The following is a 22,263-nucleotide window of genomic DNA, read 5'->3' on the forward strand; positions in this document are numbered from 1 at the left end:
TTTTTATTATGATAGAGGTGATGTGTACGTGTATCATATTGCAAAATATGATACCAGAACATGTGGACACGCGATATATGTGTACGACGAGAATGAAATCATCCCCGAGACACAACCACTTGAATATGGTGGTCAAGAATGGATGTAGAGAATGATGATAGTCAACAATGCAATAATCTATGCCGATCTTTGCTGAAATTTGACCGATCATCTTTAGACAATTGACAATCTTGATCTTAATATGCCACCGGAAGATGAATTGAAATGTCAGTTTTCGAAGGAAGACCTATTGCTTCTAGTTATGAAGTGTGCTTTTTTTTTTTTTTTTTTTAATGAATGTGTGCTTTAGTTATGAAGTGTGTTTATGTATTAAGTTGTATTTTTAGGTATTAAGTCATGTTCCTAAGTATTAAGTCGTGGTTTGAATTATTAAGTCGTTTTTTTAGTTATTTTAAATTTAATTTTTTGTAACTTTTTTAATTTAATATAAAATATTTTTGTTTTAAAAAATATAATTTATTTAATATTAATTGTTTGTGTTTTAAAAAAATATAATTTATTTTGATAAGAAATGTTTGTGTATTAAAAAATATAATTTATTTAAGTTTGAAAAAGAAAATAAAAAAAAAAAAATTAAGGAGTGCTAGTTGCTACCACTTCCTATCAAATGATAAGAAAAATGTGACAAAAATGACATGACAACCAAAAAATGATGTGGCAGAGTGCTAAGAGAGTGCTAAGAGTGTTAGCACTCCTTCCAGATGCATGAGACAACCTAGCTATCACATGCTCGGTGCTTGGAAGGGAGTACCCAATGAAACCGAGAGTAACCGAGAGTTAAACAGAGAAAACATTTGGACCTTTAGGTCCTATGCCTACAAACTTCTGGGAAAAAGTGAAGACTAATGTCGGTAGATATTGTGTAGTTTTTTATGATGGTAAGTATCAAATAGTGTGTGGCAAACATGGTTGAACATATATGTTCATTTAAAAAGGTAGGAACTCATGCATCCTTGTAAACATTCCTTTTTGTAATATGGGATACGAAAAACAAGGAGGATATTTGTTTAGGAACTCATGCATCCTTGTAAACATTGATTTTTGTAATATGGGATACGAAAAACAAGGAGGATATTGGTTTACTGGAAACTTGGGTTCATCCCACTTAGGGGTTGCAAATATGGAAAGACATATATTCCTTTAAAGTTAAACAAATAAATGGAAGAACGATGTGGGAAAATCATCATGTGCAACCATATTACTTCCTCCTAGCCTTCACATATTTAATGATGGGAGATTGGGAGCCCAAAAAGAAAAGAGAGAAAGCAGCTTTTGGAAATGGATGCTATGGTGAAAGGTTATTGGGTGTCAAAAAACAACAAATTTGTTACATGCTCCAAATTCAAAAAGTCGGTCACGACGCATGCATGTACGTACAAACTTGAAACGAATAGAAGGAACACAAGTGGTTGAAGTACAATAAGGCAGGGAGCAGTGGGGGATGTAGAGTATTAGAAGTGGGGTGCATGGACCCCACTTGATTGTAAATTTGTAATTTCCAACTAATATATTTTTGATAAAAAAAATCATTTCTTGGTAACTGTTGGTGTCTTTTTACAGATCCCCATTTGTTTTTTTGCTGGCACCCTTTAAACATATAGAACTTTGTTTCTTTGTTTCTTCTATTCTAAAACTTAACAAAACTTCCTATCATCTATTTTCTGTGAGAAAAAGCCCGAGTAGCAATTACAATTAAAAAAAAATTCACCTTTACTACTCATGTGATCTTATTCAAGGTTTACATATATGAAAAACCAAATTAAATGCCTGTATATGATGTTATTATAATAAACAAAGGCATCAACATGCTCCATCTGTGATTTTGCAAACAATTTTTTACAAATACAAATTTTTAGTTTTTTTTTTAATCTTTTCAATAATATGATTATATAATGGACCCCACTTACCATTTTTTCTGGATTGGCCACTGCAGGGGAGTACTGCATGTGGTGGGAAGAAAGGGAATCTTGTAATTTGATTGTTCTTTGTCTTTTTTTGGTTGTATATGTAATGGCTTATCAAAAAAAATTAATTTGTCTGCTTCTTGGATAATCAACAAATCTGTTACATGCTCCGTTGAATTATTCACTTCGTGCTGCTTGTTGGCTACTGACAGTGATTTGACTTATGTATTTGGATGTTGTTCAGCAGTTACCTCTTCTCTCGTAAGAAATGCTCACTCAAAAACTCCCTCCTATCCATTTTAATCTTGAAAAATCCCTGACTCAAATCACACACACAGAAACAGAAAATATGTGCAACAAATAACAAAACACCAAAACTGACAGCAAAAATGTACAATATGATCATTCTTTCACATCAGCATAACAAAAAACATTGGCCAAGACCTAACCTAATCTAATGTAACAACTCCATCCAAAATTTCATCCAACTTCGTCAATTACATGAAAAACTAGAGAATGTACAAATGAAGAGATAGATCATGAGTCAATTACCTCATTATTACTTCGTCAGGTAGGAGCAAGATCATCAGCAGCAGGTTGAGAGCAAGAAAGCACAGTAATATTTAACAAAATGTCTTGCATATATATATATATATATATATATATATATATATATATATATATATATATATATATATATATATATATATATATATATATATATATATATATATATATATATATATATATATATATAAAAGTTAATCTAACAATTTGATATTTTTATCAACACCAAATCCCACAAAAGTTTTAAAATTGACACGCCTTTAAATAACACCCACATTTCTAGTATGATACAAATAAAAGATCCAAATAGTAGTATATACAAACACAATAACAGTATAAGAAAGCAAATAATCATTTATAGTATATATTCAAGAACTACTTGCATTCGGGAGGATCTATTCGTCTTCTCTTCCTCTCTTCATCTTGGCAACTCGTACCACCACTGCAATGTATATCTTGTCCATGGTCTCCTCAGCAAGCATAAAAACCTTCTGTCGCCACTGCTTCTTGAACAACAAAAATCCAATAATACCCCAAAACCCTGTTGCAAAACCACTCATTACATCCACATAAAAGAACCTTTCCTTCGCCCGCTCATCAGCGGCTTCGTTTTTCTTCTTGCTTATTGTTGTTGGGCCTTCATGATTGGAGCAATTCCTGGGCAATGGAGGCCCACATAGGTCTTTGTTCCCAGCATATATTGATGGATCATCCAGGGTCTGCAACTGATTTCCTGTTGGAATTATTCCCCACAAGTTGTTGTTTGACAAATTCAAATGACTCAAAAAATTCAAAGCTGCCATGCTTGGAGGGATCATCCCGGTCAACTCGTTTCTGGATAAATCGAGAGAAAGTAACTTGGTCATGTTTCCGATGCTGTCAGGAATATTACCAATCAGGTTATTATTCGACAAGTTGAGACCCAGCAACATAACTAGTTCAGTTAGCTGGACTGGTATTTCTCCAACAAGTTTATTGCTTGAAAGGTCCATGTTAAGAACTAGATCCCAAGTCCTTGTATACTCAAGAACAACACCATTCATGACCTGAATCACATTATCTTCAGGACGCCGATAGTCTGGGAAAGTAAATGATAGCATGGCAGTCAACTCTCCTAGACAATCAGGTATGTTTCCCATCAAGTTGTTGTATGCAACATCCAAAATATGAAGATTTGAAGATTTGCACAAAGATCGAGGAATTCGACCAGTGAAGTTATTTTTATGTAACCTTAAAACCATCAAATATGTAAGGCTTTCTCCAACCCATTCGGGTATGTTTCCGCAGAATTGATTATCACCCAAATCTAAGACTTCTAGATTTCGTAAATTCCTCAATTCTAAAGGAGGTTCAGCAATGAAGTTATTGTCATTCAATTTTAACCGGTATAATGATGAACAAAGAGCTAAGGAACTCGGAATGACACCAGAAAGCCGATTTGAACTAAATATCATGGTATGCAACTCTTGAAGATTCCCAAGGCACTTGGGAATGTTCCCGGTTAACCTATTTCTGGAAAGGTCAAGATATTTCAGATCTGTCCTTCTGCATAATGACCTTGGAATCGACCCAGTGAAAAGGTTGTTTTCCAGGAGTAGTGATCTTGGAATCCACCCAATGAAAAGGTTATTTACACTATCATTTCGTCCGTTGGGAAGGTTTGTCAAAGATCCGTTGAGTTTGTTGTGAGAAAGATCAAAGAAAGGAATGATTGGCATCTTCAGTAACCATGTGGGCAGAGGTCCCGAAATTGTAGCATTAGACAATGCTAATGTTTCAAGTTTCCTTTGGTATCGAAGCCATTGTGGAAATCCATTTGCGATATTGCAAGAACGGAGGTTAAGAGTCTTCAACTCGAAAGGAGGCAACCACTCATGTGAAACATTGAATGTTAATCTAGTGTTAGAAGAAGTATCCAAGTACTTCAACATTGAAAGATTGGCAAAATGGGATTCAAAAACTACTCCTTCTAAGGAATTGTTTGACAAATCTAGGTTATGGAGTTTAGCAAGTTGCCCAATTGAAACCGGAATAGTCCCATTTAGCATATTTGAAGACACATCAAGAACTTGTAGTGAAACAAGTCCTCCTAGAGATGTTGGGATGGAGCCTGTTAACTGATTGGATCTCAAAGACAAAAGCATTAAATCTGTTAGTTTTCCAAAGGATTCTGGAATCAAACCATTCAGTTGATTAAAAGAAAGGTCGAGTGTGTTAAGATTCCCAAGGAAGGCTGGAATGGGGCCAGTCAAGTGGCTTCTTGACATATATAGTACTTCTAAAAATCTTAATCTTCTTAAAGATTTGGGGATTGGACCTGTCAATCCGTTGCTCGATAGATCTATCTCTCTTAAATTAGCTAGTCTTCCAAGTGCTTCTGGAATTGTACCATTTAAACCCCGCCTTATTTCCAAGCTTTCCAAAGCATATTCAGAGCATTCCGATACATTTTTTGGTTCGCCACTTATTTCTATAACAAAATAATTGTCTGACACACTCAACTTTTTCAGGTGACACTGTCTCCAGATTCCAACATGCTCCAACTGCTTAAACTCGTTAGTAGAAAGATCAAGCTCCACAAGGTTAGGCATAATAGGAACTGATGAATTCAGCCTATTTTCTGAAAGGTCAAGGACTCTTAGGGAACTCATGTTTGTTAAATAAGATGGAAATATGCCTCCAAATGAATTTACACTAAGATCCAGGCGTTGGATATTAGAAAGGGTACTGAAATTAAGTTGAGGGGGAGATAGAAGTCTTTTATGTAGCCTACACGCTGACAAATGCAGCTCTGTTAACGAAGGGAACATGTTTAGCAAGTTTGCAAAGTTCCATGTCAAACTAAGATCAAAGCCTGAAAGATCCAGGAATGAAAGGGATGTCAAGTTTTGCAAAAAGCCTGGGAGTGGACCATCGAAAGAATTGAATCCAAGATCCAGGAATACTAAGGATTCCGTGTTTAGAAGAAATTCTGGGAATGGACCTTTGAAAGAATTTCTGCTAAGATCCAAGTGCTTGATGTTGGAAAGTATCCTGCTCGAATTAAGAAAAGGAGCAAGATCAGCATTGGAGAGTCCACAATCTGACAAACTCAACTCTTTTAACAAAGGAATCATGTAAAGTGACATGTCCCTGTTTTGTGCTCCCGCAAGATTCACATTACTCAAGTCGAGATGCTCGAGTGACGAAAGGCGAAAAGTCCATGTCATATCATCTGCCTTCAGCTCATAATTTGAACTGAGATCAAGAACCTTTAAATTAGAAAGATTTCCAATGTGATGAGGAATAATACCTTGAAAACCAGCATCAGAGAGATTGAGGTAGCTCAGCTGTTTGAAGGATCCAATGAAGTCAGGGATTTGGCTTCCTCCGAAATGATTCCAACTCAAGTCCAAGTAACTGAGATGCCTCAACTCTGCCAAAGAAAAGCTCACCCCATCACCAACTAAGGAGTAGTAAATTCCCATGATGCTTCCTCTGAGATTGAGGCTTCTAATGTTTCCAGTGACACTGTCACAATGGACTCTTTCCCACATGCAACAATCAGTGCCAACCCATGATGACAACATTCCATAAGAATCTATGACACTCTGTTTGAACTTGAGAAGAGCAAGTCGTTCTTGCTCAAGGCAAACCATACTAGTATTTTCAACACCCAAACAAGAACAAATGTTTGCAACCAAGAAAACACTTACGAAAATGAGATGGATCCCCGAACCCCTATGATTCCCCATTATTAACCCCAAGTCACTTTTATTCAGAAAAAAAATTGAAGGGAAAGATAAGTAGTTATCAAGAACTCATGTGTTCTTATGATCAAGAATCTATTTTATTTATAAAGCCATAAATAAAGAACAACTTGTTATCATGGAAGACTAGGAAGTCAATGGACAATCTGTATCCGCAAACATGTAAACATAACTATAAATTATTATATTAGTTTTATTGTTTAATAATTTACAATACAATAAATTTTAGTCATTGCTTGACTTAGCAGGTTTGATATGTTGAGCCTAGTAAAATATAATTCCTATAATTTTGAATTCAATAATTCATCACATCTTTTATAATAATAAAAGTGTGCTTTTATAAAAATTCATCAAAGTTGCATTCTAGGTGACAATTCCATCACAATTACCTGGAAATAGGTTAGATTTTATTTCCGGTCTAACTGTAAAACTTGCCCAAAGTGTCAAGCTAATATTTACAATCTCTAAAATCACATCAGTTAAAAAAAACTATATTATCATTTTACTATATGCAAGTTGAAACAAAAAATAAATAAATATATAAATATATAAATAAATAAAATCGTCAAGATTACAAGTGAATTTGTTCAGAGGCAAATGATACATAATGATGTAATAGTTTCATGGTAGACCTCACATAAGTAGCCCCCACACGTCATGGAAGACTTGGAGGTCTATAGACAATTTATTTTCACAAAACTGTATTATTTTGGTCCTGAGATATTTTTCATTTTTCTCTTGATCAAGATGTAGCATATGTAATTAGTTGACCACAAGTCTTTACCGAAATATGAATTAGTAGATCAAAGTATGTGATAAACAATCATTTATATTTTTAAGAAATCAAAGATGGTTTACAAATTTTTGTAGATGATAGTTATGAATTATATATAACTTTGATACTATGTGTAATTATAAATGTGCAATAATACATAACAAGAGGTCTATTTAGTTTCATGGTAGACCTCACAAGATGACTTTGAAGTCACCAAAGTAGGCCCCATAGTTGAAGTATATGTTTTATCGTTATCTTTTAATACATAGGTTCCATACATTACATGCAATATTCGGTTTCTCTGTTTTTATTTTATTTTATTTTGTAATTAATCCATTTAGTAAAATCTAGGATTAATTACAAATTTGGTCTTTTTTATATGATGTGAGAACCTATAATTTTCATGTCTGAAACTATTTCTTCATCTGGACCATTCATGTGTAACGTCCTCAAAAATTGGTCAAGCAAATAGAAGTGAGTTATGTTTAAAGGGAGAAAAAGTGATGTTGGGTTACTATGATAAAAAAAATTATGATGACTTTATAAATATTTTGATATATTTGTAATCATTACATTAAATTTGGAGATTCATACTAACTTAAAAGTAAAAATTATTTAGGTGTAAATGTCCTATAAATTATATCATAAAAAGAGGATTGAGTTGGTTCGGATCCGAAATGAAAGTTGTGAAAATGATATATTTATTACATGATAATAGGGGGAGAAAAAATAAAATAAAAATAAAATTTTTTTCTTTGTTACTAGCTAAGGGGTAGCAATCGGTAGGGGATCACACACACACGCTTCTCTTGTGTACACCATGTAATCCATATATAAACAACAAAGAATCGGGTACTTGTGGTTGCCGAATTATAGGATTTTTCAAGTTTAATATTCATGTTTGAGGTCCAAGTCCAACAATGACATGATATAAAATTAATGCTTATATTTTTGAAAGGATGATATAAATGTATTTTTTTGGTGTGTAATTATGTGTGAAATAGAAGAATATATGATAAAAAAAAAATAATAATGTGTGAAATGTAGATAAAGCTTGAATTGGTGAAATGTTATTTTATGGAAGGTTAATTGCAAATTGAGAAAAAATTTGTCAATAAATAGATACAATATCATGTTAGGGTAAAGGTCAAGGAAAATGGACATGTACATAATCTGAGAATGATTTGTCAAAGTGTTGAATGTTAAAAAAAAATGCATGTAAACAAAGATACTTGACAAGTTGGAAATGTTGGTTAATTTCATATTGGAAAGTAGGATGCTAGTATCTTTATATATGTAAAGTAAACATGACTATCAGTGTATTGGTAAACCCTTAATGATATATATTTGAAAATTACTTGCATTCTAGAGGATCTACCTGTCTTCTCTGTGTCTGTCTTCTCTGTGTCTGTTCATCTTGGTAACTGTTACCACAACTGCAACGTATATCTTATCTACAGTTTCCTTAGCAAATATGAAAGTTTATGTCTCCAATGTTTCTTGAATAACAATATCCGTATAACACCCCAAAACCCTGTTGCAAAACCATCCATTATGTCCAAATAAAACAACCATATCTTCATCAGCTCATCATCTACTTTATATTGTTTGTTGGGCATTCTTGTTAGGTATTCATGATTTGAGCAATTCTTTGGCAATGGAGGTCAACATAGATCTTTTTCCCAACGTATATTGATGGATCAATAAGTGTCTCAAACTGATTTCTTGTTGGAACTCCTCCCCACAAATTGTTGTGTGACAAATTCAAATGGCTCAAAAAAGTTAGAACTCAGGGAATAGTTGTTTCGTCCTCATCACTATCATTGTCATAGTATTTGACTTCCACATGATCATAATCATGAACTTTCGATATAGAGGGTCGATCAGTGATAACCTTTTCCAAAGAATCATTACAAATTTCTTTACCCTTGGCTATCGAAGTGACATTAATGACAGATAACTGAGAACAGTCAACAGTTTCCTCTTCCTTAATCTCACTGATATTGTTAGAATCATCTTCGATATCAGCAAAATTTGTAGCGAGTCAAATGTAGAATTCTCAGTCTTTTCCAAAATTTTGATTTGTTCAGTCTTATTCAAGGTCTCATTCACAATATTTACCAAATCATTAGCATCCAAACAATCATCTATTTTAACAATTTCGTATGCATAAGAATCAAATGGAACTTTATCAATTTCAGAGATCTTTTTCTCATAATCATAGGAAGTCGAATATATTCTCCCTTTCGAATACCATGAAGGGCAATAGTTTCCTATGTTGTTCTTTACTAATATCAGAGGAATGATGAAGATCTGTTAGTTTATCATACAATCGTTTTGCACTATTGGAGTAAATATTATGTTGTTTCATTAACACATAATTGTCTGCTCTAGCATCATCCCCATCTAGAGTAATTTTTTTCAATTGCAATTCTAGATAATCTACTTTACTCTTGTTTGTCTCCAAACGTTTCTGTGTTTCTATCAACAATGATTTTGTTTTTTCAGCTTCGCTACTAACAAAAACAAGCATGTCATTAACATAAGATAAAGTATCATCAAAGTTAGATAAAACAGTATTATAAGAATTAAAAGGAATATCAAAGGATTCGAGAAGAGAACGTACCTTCGAAGTCATTGGAGATTTTTCTGCTCCAGTCGACACGAAGCGTTCTCCTGTTACCTTCTCCTCATCAGAACTTCCTTCTTCAAACCTCGCATACATTGCACTGTGTGTGGGGTTCCTCATTTCCTCGTCATTGGAACCAGACGACCAAATTTGATAGGTTCCATCACCATCACCACTTCTCATCGCAATAAGTGACATTTCCTTCATCCTAGCTCTTACTTCCTCCAACCTTTCGACATAGTAGGCATCCTTCAATCTTTTTTTCTTCTCCTCTCTTTTCCTCAACATGCAATCAACCGCCAGATGGTTCCTACCATTGCAGTAATTGCATTCGAAACTAGAATCTCCTTTTAGTTTCTTTTATGCCTTCTCAGTAATAGCCTTACTCTCCTTCTTCTCAACCTTCGAATCCTCTCTCACTCCTTTCCCAGAAGACGGATTTACATTAGATTCATTGTTTCCTTTGAAATTTGGATTAAAAGGCTTCTTAAAAAACTTCTTTGCTTTGTTGTTGGAATAATACACCACAGCCTCATCTTTTGAATTTACAAGAAAACCTTCGTCATCAGAATCAACCTTCTCATCTACTTCAATCTCAACTTCTTTTATAGACACCTTTGAAATCAAGCCAAGAGAGCCTCCCAGATTCATTTTCCCCTCTTCAGCTAATTCGTTGATCTCACTCTCATGAGCTTTTAGAACATTATAGAGATCTCCCAATGAGTAGTTATCGAAGCTTTGTTGGGTCTTGATCATTAAGCTAATATTTCTCCATTACTTTCGAAGTCCCAGTAAGAAAGTGAGATTGTACTCGAGAGTAGAACGTGAGACTCCATATTGATTGCATTTGAAGATCAACTCGTTTAGACAATCGTAATAGGGTTTGATGGTCTCATTCTCCTAATTCGAGTAAAGACTGTTTCACTGAGCTTTTTCTTGACTTTTCACTTCCCTGATACTTTTCTTTCAAAGTGTCCCAAATCTTTTTTGTCGTCTTGCAACCACAAACAATATTGTAAACCACTGGTCGAGGAGTACCGCAAAGTTCACGCAAACATTTCTTGTCATTTGCCTTTTGTTTGTCAGCTTGCAACGCAACATCAGCAGAGGAACCAGCTGTTCCAACTTGTTGTAGCCTTCCTGGAAGGTAGTATCCACTCGTAATATAGAGCCATAGATCGTCATCAATCCCATTGAGATAATCTTCCATTCTATCCACCCATTGCTCGTAATATTCAGGAATTAGCATCAGAAATTTGATAGAAGAACTGAGAAGATAAGAGAAACCAATCATATTATTCATGTTAAAGTTTTCCATTGTTGTACAGACTGAAATGATGAAAAGCTTCATAAAATGAAATCTAACTGATGATTCTATAAGAAAAAGAACAAAGAACACGCGATTTGTCAAACAAAACGTAGAGTCGAATGAAATCAGTTGCTTAGTTCCGGTTTTCTAAATCAAAAGTGCGGAATACTTATGAATCAAAAATAGCGATTCAAAACTTTTGAAAATACGAGAAAACTAGAAAAAAACTAAAAGAATCATGCTCTAATACCGAATGTAGTTCATATAAATCAACTGTTAAGAACAAAATCAAAGTACAGAATGAATTAAAAACAAGGATGTAAATAAGATATGTTTGGCTCTTTGATTATATATGTAAGAGTATAAGAGTTCTGAAAGAGTAAAGTGCTCTCTTTCTCATAAGAATACAAAAGTTTCATTCACCCTTATACCTACCCCTATTTATAAGGTCATACAGACACGTAGAAAAAACGTAAGGACTAGACATTATAGCTTCAAACTCTAAAAAATGCCTTATGTAATACATATATTCAAAATACAAAACACTGACTTTGAATCTAATCAGGCCTAACTACATTTCCACACCTCACAACAGACTTCGAACTCTACAATCATGGTGATATTCATAGACCCAAACAACTATGGGATAGAACTCCGGATAGGAGTAGCCACCTCAGCAACAATCATCTCACGAATCTGATCCTCATACAACCACGACCTATCTTGGCCACTCGCTCTAGATCTAGATCCAGATCCTCGCGTGAACACCATACTGAAAAGAAACCAATAGATACATCAGAGAATGCCACCATTCATATTATACAATCATCAAAGAGAGGTTAAACCCTCAGGGTTTCTGACTTCCTTGTTACGCATACAAATCTGATGCTTCCAGTAGTACGGGCCCCATACTACTTTCCAAACCTATCTGTATATATTCGAAGTATCATAACAAACTACCCAACAAAAAATTCATCACTAGGATATGCATACATCCTATCCTTGCTATCTCGAGAGTAGCTAATCATTCCTTAACAGTCATCCTACCTACACATACTCACTCAAGAAACTTCCACCAACCCTATAGCCACTCGTGCATGCTAATCATACTCGGATCCTATAAACAGTCGAATACTTGAACCTACCCTAAACCCATCATCAGACAAGAACATAAAATAAGGCTAAATCAAACATTCTCAGGCTATAGAATCTTAGTTATGTACAACTATGATGCATACACTAAGCAATTACAGTAATTTTGTCAATTTCATTTAACATACAATAAATCTTCCTAGGCTATCAGGCATTATATATCAAACAATTCTATCATGCAATTTTTGAACATTCCTTACCTATCACTACCATGCAGTACTATCATAACATAACAAATAACAAGGTGGTAACTTAAGGTATATTTTCTTGCTCCGGCTGATCGTACATATCACATCCTTCTTGGTTACTTTCAAAACAATTTATTTTTTTGAAAATCGTTTTGAAAATCTTTTACAATTCCTTAGTTTGATTCTGGATTCACACGAATGCTCCTCCAATTCTCTAAAACCAAGGCTCTGATACAAACTTGTAGCATCCAAAAAATCATAGTAATTTTAAACTTTTCAAAAAGACACCCCAATATCCATAAATGTTTACAAAACCATTGTTTTAAAATTGTTATTCAATAATCAAATGCTCCAAAATCCAAAAAACATAAATATGAGGATGTGCACGATCATGCATTCACCTTGCCACAGTCATCTGAAGTACCTAAACTGAAACTGTAAGCCAACACTTAGTGAGTTCCCCCAAAGTACCACCACACAAACATATAAGTAGACATATATCATGTTCACAACCTTTCGGTTGGATTACCAATACATAATGGGTCCACAACCTCGTGGTTGGATTAACCCCGATCCACAACTTTTCGGTTGGAATGCCCTGATCTGTTGACTGATAGCACAAAGCAATACAATTAATATACATCTACTAACAGATAAACATATAATCAGTGAACAGACAAACATGCAGATCTAAAGTTCACTACCGCATAGCAACATCCTATTTACCAAGATATGTATCTAACATATCACTACAATATAACAACATCCTATATATCAGGATACATAATCTAGTGGGTCGATATTGGTGCCTTTAACCCACGAGTACAGTGAAGAAAACTCACCTCTCATTTTGAAAATATAGCTAATAAACATGTTGCTCTGAATATAAACTTTACCGACCACCTTTACAACAAACAGAGACCAAATCTCAGTCCCCAACTCAAATACCCAACATACCCTTACGTCAAACTTAGTCAAAGTCAACATAGCTAGTCGTCACATCGTGGCCTTCTTGACTACACCGTGGCCACAAACCGACACAATAGGCGGGTCTTGACCAAGTTACCATGCTGTCGTGATGTGTCTGGACAACTTAAACCATTAATTTGCTTCTTTAAACTATCTGAGCTCCTAAAGCTCAGATCTGGTTCTTCTCATGGTATTTATGGATAAAGTTTCCGACTTTATCTGTCAAAACCCTTCATAAGCTAAAGCCTCAACCATAACTTCTAATGGTAACATAAGGCAACAAGACCCTTATTAAGTACCCAATCCTTAGATTTGCACCTCCAAAATTTCCAGAAGGATTTCATGCACCTAAGGGACCTTAAAAATCGTGGCTTTATGGACTTTCATGTCCAATGCATGCATTTTCCATTTTTGGTGAAAAATAGGGTTTTTAGTCCAAAACCCCCCATGCATGACATCAAAATTCGATTATAATGCAGATCTAAGACACTCAATGCTCTACTTGATCGGGAGATTCATAAAGTTGCAAAATTTATGAGATCCCATTACTTATATCCATCAAAACATGTAAAAAGGCGCCAACACCCAAAGATCTAGCAACATGATAAGAAAAAGTTTGAATCATGGACACTCACCAACTTCTGAGGGATATGCTAGCTGGAGAAATGATGTTCTCCAAGTAACACCACACCAAGAGCTTCTTTCTCCTTCAAAAATCACAAAAAGGCACCAAGAATGAGCTTACAATTTCAATGGGAGCTAGGGCTAGGGTTTCTGAGATTAGGAGGAAAATGGAGGCTAGAACCCTAGCCTTAATATTCTTTATATATGGTCTAAATCCCGAAATTAGGATTTTCACAAAAACACTTTCCATGTCGTGATGGGTCATTTAAGTCTCGCGGTCTAAAATGCTCCGCCACGTTGTGGTGATGCTCCAGCACTTGGTGGCCACCCAAATTAAGATTTATACATAAAAGTTGATTCATACCTAGATGGATGTTACATTTTTTAATACCACCCCTTTATTCCTTTCATTTATTTAGTATAACCTATAATAAAAATTCTAATATTAATTCACTACCATTCCTCTTGAGTTCGAAACCCTTGCTTATCAAAATATACTATACTCGCTCAGCTTCACTTCCTGTAAGGTATTGATTTAGATTGGATAGACTATGAGTTATAAATGTAAAACTAATGCATAAAATACACATCAAGTTTTTTGTGCATTTTCTGCGGAACAATTTTCAATTAATTTACTTTGTCATATTATTCATTATTGTTTTTAATTATTTTATTTTATTTTTTATTATTATCTTTATTTTGATAACATATCTTTTATTGGGAAGGTTTTTGTTGGTGTGATGTGCAGAAATTCGTGATCATACGTATTGATTGGTTTTTCTTTTTTGCATGTGTTACGAGATTGCAAGTAATTAATGAATTCATGACTTCTTTAGTCTACTACTTTGGTGATCTATCCGACTTGGTCCATGAGGCATAGTATAGTGCGACATATCGCGGTGGTTAGGCAAAAGACCGACCTCTTAATACTTTTGACTAGGTGGGTCATTCTTATTCTACTTATGAGTTAATGGTGTAAAGAGAATGAAAGAAATATCCTGACGGGTCCCGAATGTTTTATTTTCACAAACCACTTCTTACATGTAAGGGATTTAACCAAAAATTGTAACATGATTCTAACAAAGACAAGTGATTGTGATAGCCTTTTTACTTATTTTAGTTTGCCAATTTAATTCATTTTTACTTATTTGATAGAACTCTTGGTATTCATTAGGATTAGTGAAAAATCTAGCTTTCATTACCAGATAGCCATAGGGATTAATAAGTTATACTATTAAGGGATAATACTTGTTAGACGCGTTCCCCGCTATTTGGATCGCTAGTGGGATCACCCTTATACATGTCAATCGTTTGAGTAATTGTCTATCTGAGTTATCTCCATATATTATGTATTACAATATATATCCATGTATATTAGGATAGAGAGCTAGTAGAGTAGAGCTGATATTACAATCTCTACGTGCTTAAGTGTAAATGTACTTGAACCTGGTAGAGTATAAAGTATAAATGTGCCTTTACTAGTAGAGTCTAATGTGTAGTCTCTATGTGCATAATTATTGTGATATTAGATTTAGTTAGGGGATGATGGCAGAACGACAAAGAGTTCGAGGGCCTATAGGCCCAGGTGTTGATGAAATGACATGTAGGTCATAAGTACACATAGTCTCGTGTTGATGTAATTGCATGTATGTCGTAAGTTCACATAGACCCGTGTTGATGAAATGACATGTAGGTCATAAGTACACATAGACCCATGTTGACGAAATGCCATGTAGGCCGTAAGTACACATAGACCTGTGTTGACAAAATGGAATGTAGGTCGTAAGTACACATAGGCATGTGTTGACGAAATGACATGAAGTGTGTAAGTACCCATAGATCATGTTGAAGACGAAATGGATGGGCCATAAGTCTAAGATTCACATATTATTGGAAGATCGTGAGCCATTGTTTGTATGTATGTATATGTGTTGTGGTATATGGTATTTTGGGGAACACACTAAGCTTCGTGCTTACCCAATTGATTATAAATGTTTTTCAAGTGATTCATTGATTCGTGAGAAGGGCAAGGTTCAAATGTACACATGCGTATTTGAAACATGTTTCCATACAATATAATTATATTCTATTATATTGAATTAATAAAAATGGAAAACTTGGATTGAAAATCGGGATATAACAAGTTGTTTATATCTGTGTCTTTACCTTTTGAATTATGGTTTTAAAAGCTTTTGCTTTGTGGGTAACTTAGATGAATCATTAGGATTTTGTATTAAATTGCTATTTGGATAATTTATTCTTATTTAATTTATTGTGTCAAGTTTGATTGAATATCCACATTTGTTAAGGTTAGATACTTTGTTGCCTATTGCTTTGTTGAGTCTCTGTGATTAGAAGACTATTCAAATTATATTTTCTTGAATCATAGTTGTTTAATTACCGTAAAATAAATGTGACTAGTGTTGGATCAAAACCTAGGGTTAGTTTAATAAAGTTGTGAACTTTAATGTCTATGCATGTTTTGATGGCCATTCTTAGCATAATTTAATTATAATAACCTTTAGGATTAATAAAAATCGAATCATGCATGATACGAACTGAACAATGAATTTAGGTATAATTAATGTAATGACTATGTAATTAAAAGTCTTTAGAGTCATTATTTTTCGTGTATGGACCAAATACACAAATCAATTTAGGAATCAATGAATCACGAATAAATAACCATTGCATATGGTAAGTAAACATGATTTAAGATGTAACCCAATCTAAACCAAAGTACATGAAGTGATTCGTTTTCAGTCAGTTATTCTAGTTAGTTTAGCTATTTATTTTCTTGAGGTTTTATATTAAAATCCGCCTTTTAGTGCTTTCATTTATTTAGTATAACCTATAATAAAAAGTTCTAATGTTAATTCACAATCTTTCCCGTTGAGTTCAACACCCTTTCTGATCATACTATGCTATACTCGATTAGGTTTACTATCTATAAGGTGTTGGTTAAGATGTGATAGACTAGGAACTATAAATTTAAAACTAGTGCATAAAATGCACATAAATTATCTTTCTTAACATAATCCTCCAAGACAGACTTAAATGTTGGCATATACCGAGAACATCCACTGTGAAGCTGCCAAATATGCTCTTGATCCTACATAACTTAGAAACAATTAGAACACTTTTTAAATCCATTTTGGAATGGGTTGGACAATTTAAGATTTATTAGAACTTAAGATGTCATAGCACTCAATAGGAAGACGATTTAGAGAATTTTCCTTTTTAATCCATTTATTACTACAAATCAAAATGTTGTAAGCTCTTTTTGTGATTTCCTCAAATGTATAATCTCCCACTTTATGAGAGGGATCACCACATTTATTGCACTTTCTTGTTCCATAATTATTTTTCTTTTGAAAACATGGCTTATGGTTCTTCAAAAATTTTGGTTTCTAGGGAGTTACGACGCATTCATTTAATTTGAAAACACTTTCTTTAGTCCTCGTGACATGTGAATTATTTGTACTACAGGACACAGTTTCAGTAATATGACATCCTGATGAATAACATTTTGATTCATGAGTTTCAAAAGATGTTGAACTGAGATTAGTGTCATCATCACTTATGCATTCGGGAATCTCACATAGGATATCTTTGACAACATGAATTTCACCATTTGAAATAGGAAATTTGATTAAAGTAGTAGTGTTAGGACTCTCATACTCAAAATCACGGGGTTTTACAGACTGGTCAAAAGCAGTTAAAGGAGAAATACGCGAAGTAAGTCTATCATGATTTGTGACATAATGTTTGTCTATTATGTCTTGACTATTTATAAATCCACTACTTACAAATTTAGTTTTATACTCATAAAGAAGCTCAGTTTTTATTGGAAAGCTTGGTTCAGTTTCAACTTGTTTAAAAATATCTGTAGCTTCTTCAAAATTTCCTCCAATTATTTTCTCACACTTATTAGGAATTTAATCATGAATAATTTTGGATGTCTTAAAATGAGAATGAGCCTAGTTGTTTGTAATACTTTGATATATTTTTGAGCAATACGCAGAGCATAGTCTATCTCACTGATGAGTTCCTAATTTGTGAGAGAGACATCTTGAAATTTAGAGCTCATCAGGGAGAGAAACTTCTCATTATTCAAGAGAACGTTTTTTAAAGATTATTTTTAATATTTTTAACTTCTTGATTAGAATTTGAAAGATCAAGACGCATATGCTTAAACATTGTATTCTTTTCATCATTTTAATAAGTTACAATTTTTTTGACCTGATATAGGAAAGAGGAATCCTAATTATGAGCCTTAGAGTCACTAGAAACATTTGAAATATTACATCAAAGTCACTACAAATGTTGCTTGCATCATCAGTAATTGTGACAACCGTCAAAATTCGAGTCAGTTCTAAATTTGACTAGACTTAGTGCACATGTAGGCATGACACATACTAGACTTAGTAACTAGAAACTAAGTTATAACCTACTATAAAATTTGACACAATTAGAATCAATGGATAGTATACTTAGATTTCACATTGATATGTGAACTCTATAACTACTTAACTGTAGTGAATATCCATATTCGGGTCACTCTTTGACTCGAACACCTTTTCATGAAGCATACACATGCATTATGCACTTGACCTAGTAGTAGAAATTAGGTCGGAGTCTCGTGGAACTTAACTCACAATTGAAACTATGACTAGTATACTTGGTTCTTCAAGTTCACTTGAATCTCAGAACCACTACATATAAATGCCAATAAACCGACAAAAAGGAATTACAAACATTATTTATAACTATAAAAGAGTTATAAGACTCAAAAATAATTTGATGCCTCCAAAATTCAATCTATCTTGATATCTAAAGTTTAGCAAAATCCGAAAAACCCTAAAAGCCATAAAAATCTCAAATTTATAAACTTTAACCTTAAAAACTCTATAAAAATAATTATGAACCTTATAATATTATCTTATAATAATTAAACTTATGAAACTGTTTCAAGAAAAATAAAATTTAGGTCATTGATATTTAACCTTATTTCACAAGCTAAAAACTCAAGAGTTATTAACTAATCTTACTTAAAATACACATTTTATAAAATTTGGAGGAATTTTTATAAAAGAATTGAGAAGTTTATAAAATTAATGGAAGGAAAATTAAATATCCTCTCTCCTCCCTCATAAAGTCGTCCATCCTCCCTAACACTCTATTTCCCCAAAGTTTGAATGATTTCTCTCTTCCCCACACTCCATCTTCTTCACTTCTCTCTCTCACTCTTGAGTTCCCCCACCACATTTTCTCTCACCCTTGCCCTAACTCACTAAATTTCTCCAACAAATAAGTCCAAGAACACTCAAGATACTCATATCTTCATCATCTAGTAGTGTTTATTAAGGTTTAACACAATTTTCCTTCATCTTCCTTCAAGTTTTACATGTTTTCTTGGATTTTCTCCATCTTCTATTCCATTCTAATAAAAGATCATGAACACATAAACATACACACACACTCTCATGGTTTTGATGATGATGGTGGTAGGATTTCACCCAAAAAGAACATGCATGTTGTAGATGGTGAAGTCCCATGACCTAAATCTAAGTCAAAATCATGGAAATTCATTTTTCTATAAGTTTTGGTGGAAAATCACAACATGCACCTTAAGTTGTCTTTCCAAGATGATTTTAGACCATTTCAAACTCATGAATGGCCTTCAAAACAACATGCATGTGATGATCTTCAAGCTTAGATGCTTGATGATCAAAGTTTGTTGTTAAAAGCTTTCAAATATGTTCATGAATGATTTATTCCAAAATAAATGTTTAAAACTTCTTTCTTGATCAAATCTGATTTTTCCCAGAATTCCGCCAACAAAATGAGAAGTTCTACAAATTTTCAGAAAATAATTCATTTTTCTCGAATTATTATTATTATTGCCAGAAAACAGGGCAATAATTCATCTAAAATATTTTCTGAGGTCTATATATCCTAGGTAAATTCTTGAATGACCCCTAAAGTAAATGATGACATCTCAGCAAGTTTCATCAATTTTGGTAACTATTTGGTATGGTTTCGAATTTTCTTTTTGTTTAATCAAAATAAATCATAAAACCAATTTAGGGTATGTGAAAAGGCTATATAATATCTTTCACAGATCCTAACGCATGTGTAGAACTTAGAAAAAAAAATTCAGAATTTTTCATAATGCATACATATTTTTCCCCGATTTTTGTATTTATAAAGGACTAATAATGGAAAAAATAGTTCTACTCATCCAAAATTCATGAAAATTTACCAGAAGATCTTATAATATATTAGGATACTAAATAAAAATTTGGATGATTTGTATCTTCTGTATTCTATTTTTCTTCTATTTTATAAGATTAAACGCACATAAATCCACAAAATCAGATTACATTATATAAAAATCACTATTGGTATTTTTCCCAGATTATGTATACTATAAATGAACTTTAGAAAATTTTTGGTAATTTAATTTAATTATTTCATAATTATTCACGAATTAATGATTATTCAAGAGAATAAAACAGAGAAAAATAGCAAAACTAATTGAAAAATATATTTTATATTTTTTACAGCTGCTATATGTATAATAACAGTGTTACAAAAAGTTTGGGCGATTTTGGAAACTATATTCTATTTATTTCTATTTTTGTTAGAATAAATGTAAAAAAATCATAAAATCGGGTTAAACTATTTAGAAACCCATTTTTATATTTTTTCCAGCTCAAGTATGTTTGATGACGATATTATAAAAAGTTTGGGAATTTTTATAATCTGGATAATATTTTTCACAAATTTATATTGTTATGAAGGCTTAAAAATTTGGAAAAATAGTTAATCACATCAACATTCAAGGGAAAATTTCTGGAATACCTCTGATGAGAATTGTTATCGAGAATTTAGAAAAGAAAAGATAGATTTGAACGATTTAAGATGAAGAACACAGAGAGTAAATATTAATCAGATCTCATATTGATTAAGACTGATTACAAAATTAAGCAGAAGTGAGTTCTAGCATCGTTCCTCTACTTCTAGCCTAAGTCCCTATTTATAGGGAACAAACAAAAAATATACTAAGTCTATACATTTTAACTTCGCACAAAAGATGACTTAGTAAAATAACATAAAATGCGAAACTATACAAAACACTCTATTCGACTTTTACAATATACATCAACATTCTCCCCCTTTGTAAACAGTCGATACAATTCAACTCACAAGCTTTTGAATTCCAGAGTGAATTGTTTTTCGCACTTCTCCATACCAGGAGATCACCTTCTTCAAATCTTTCTTGTCTCCTTCGTTATTCTTCTTGCAATTGTTCATACGTACAATGAAGTGCGTATATTGCGAAGAATTATATCTTTCAATCTCTGAGACTTTGAACAAAAATTTCTTCGGGTTGCCTTTTGTGTCTCTGCCAGAAAACACCATTCCAAAAGGTTTTAGGCAGATTTCACCAACACCATACTTTGACAAAGCAGATTGTGTCAAAGTCTCCTCCCATGGAACTTTCACTTCCCTTCCCACAACATGTGCTAATTCATCATCTGTAAGGGCTAGACAATCGAAATAATTGTCTATGAAAGTCTTCACATGTGCGAAGCCTGCTTTGAACACATCTGTATCAGAGCCTTTAAGATTGTTTTCTTCCATATGCTTCAAGATCAGTGCTACTTGAATTAAGTCATTGCAGTTCATCAAAGGAAAGTCAGCAACTGTGAAGTCATATTGTTTGTTGTCAGCTCTGATAACAAAATATCTAAAATTCTGTAGCATATCTTCAAACAGAATATCCTTCTTTATTGTCACCACCTTTTTGATCTTCATTAAAGACCAAACTTCATCTGGATTCTTCCCCAAGACAGCATGAAATCTGATTTTCATTTGAGTATAATCATTCGGATTATCAAATTTCTCACTGATCTTGTATTGTGCATTGATGAACAACATTTCATTTATTGGGAAGTCCAATTGGCAATGATCTGAGTTCACAATATCATAACTTCTCTTTGGCTTCTTCTCGAACTCATACATCTCCCTACACACAACTTTTGACTCTATAGTTTCGTAAGAGTAAAGTTTTGCAGGATCTCCTTTGTTCATGGAGGGAGGATCACTTGCCCGTTGCCTCATAATACTCTGAACTTGCCTCATTCTCTCCATCTCAGCCTCAGCCTCAGCTTTCAACTCTTCTTTTGATTTTTCATATAATATTCCTTTTCCTCTTCCTACAACATCCTTTTGAGGTATTGAGCTTGAAGCTCCTTCATTTCTTCCAATAACAGTACCTTTGGTAATTGTTCTTCTAGTAATTGTTGTTGCAGAAATCGGTTTTGAAGG

At 33.4% G+C, this 22,263-nt stretch overlaps 2 protein-coding genes across 2 annotated transcripts in view; both read right to left on the minus strand.

Moving 5' to 3' along the window:
• LOC111893260 (receptor-like protein EIX1) overlaps nt 1-2,521 on the minus strand; it is a 37,284-nt gene extending 34,763 nt beyond the window's left edge. The window contains exons 1-4 of the mRNA XM_042897406.1: nt 2,517-2,521; nt 2,216-2,341; nt 1,968-2,049; nt 1,803-1,874 (exon numbers count right to left, since the gene is read on the minus strand). Coding sequence (XP_042753340.1) covers nt 1,803-1,874; nt 1,968-2,049; nt 2,216-2,341; nt 2,517-2,521 — 285 coding nt within the window. The remainder of the gene's footprint in view (nt 1-1,802; nt 1,875-1,967; nt 2,050-2,215; nt 2,342-2,516) is intronic.
• Nucleotides 2,522-2,926: 405 nt separating this feature from the next.
• On the minus strand, nt 2,927-6,265 carry LOC111893261 (receptor-like protein EIX2). The gene has a single exon (XM_023889324.1). It carries the CDS (start codon nt 6,263-6,265, stop codon nt 2,927-2,929), a length of 3,339 nt encoding a protein of 1,112 aa, XP_023745092.1.
• Between the last annotated feature and the right edge of the window lie 15,998 nt (nt 6,266-22,263).

The sequence above is a fragment of the Lactuca sativa genome, chromosome 8, assembly GCF_002870075.4.
Source record: "Lactuca sativa cultivar Salinas chromosome 8, Lsat_Salinas_v11, whole genome shotgun sequence".
Lineage (NCBI taxonomy): Eukaryota > Viridiplantae > Streptophyta > Magnoliopsida > Asterales > Asteraceae > Lactuca > Lactuca sativa.

What these genes read in the sequence shown, in the direction of transcription:
- LOC111893261 (XM_023889324.1), bottom strand. Translation starts at nt 6,265, where the DNA reads ATGGGGAATCATAGGGGTTCGGGGATCCATCTCATTTTCGTAAGTGTT.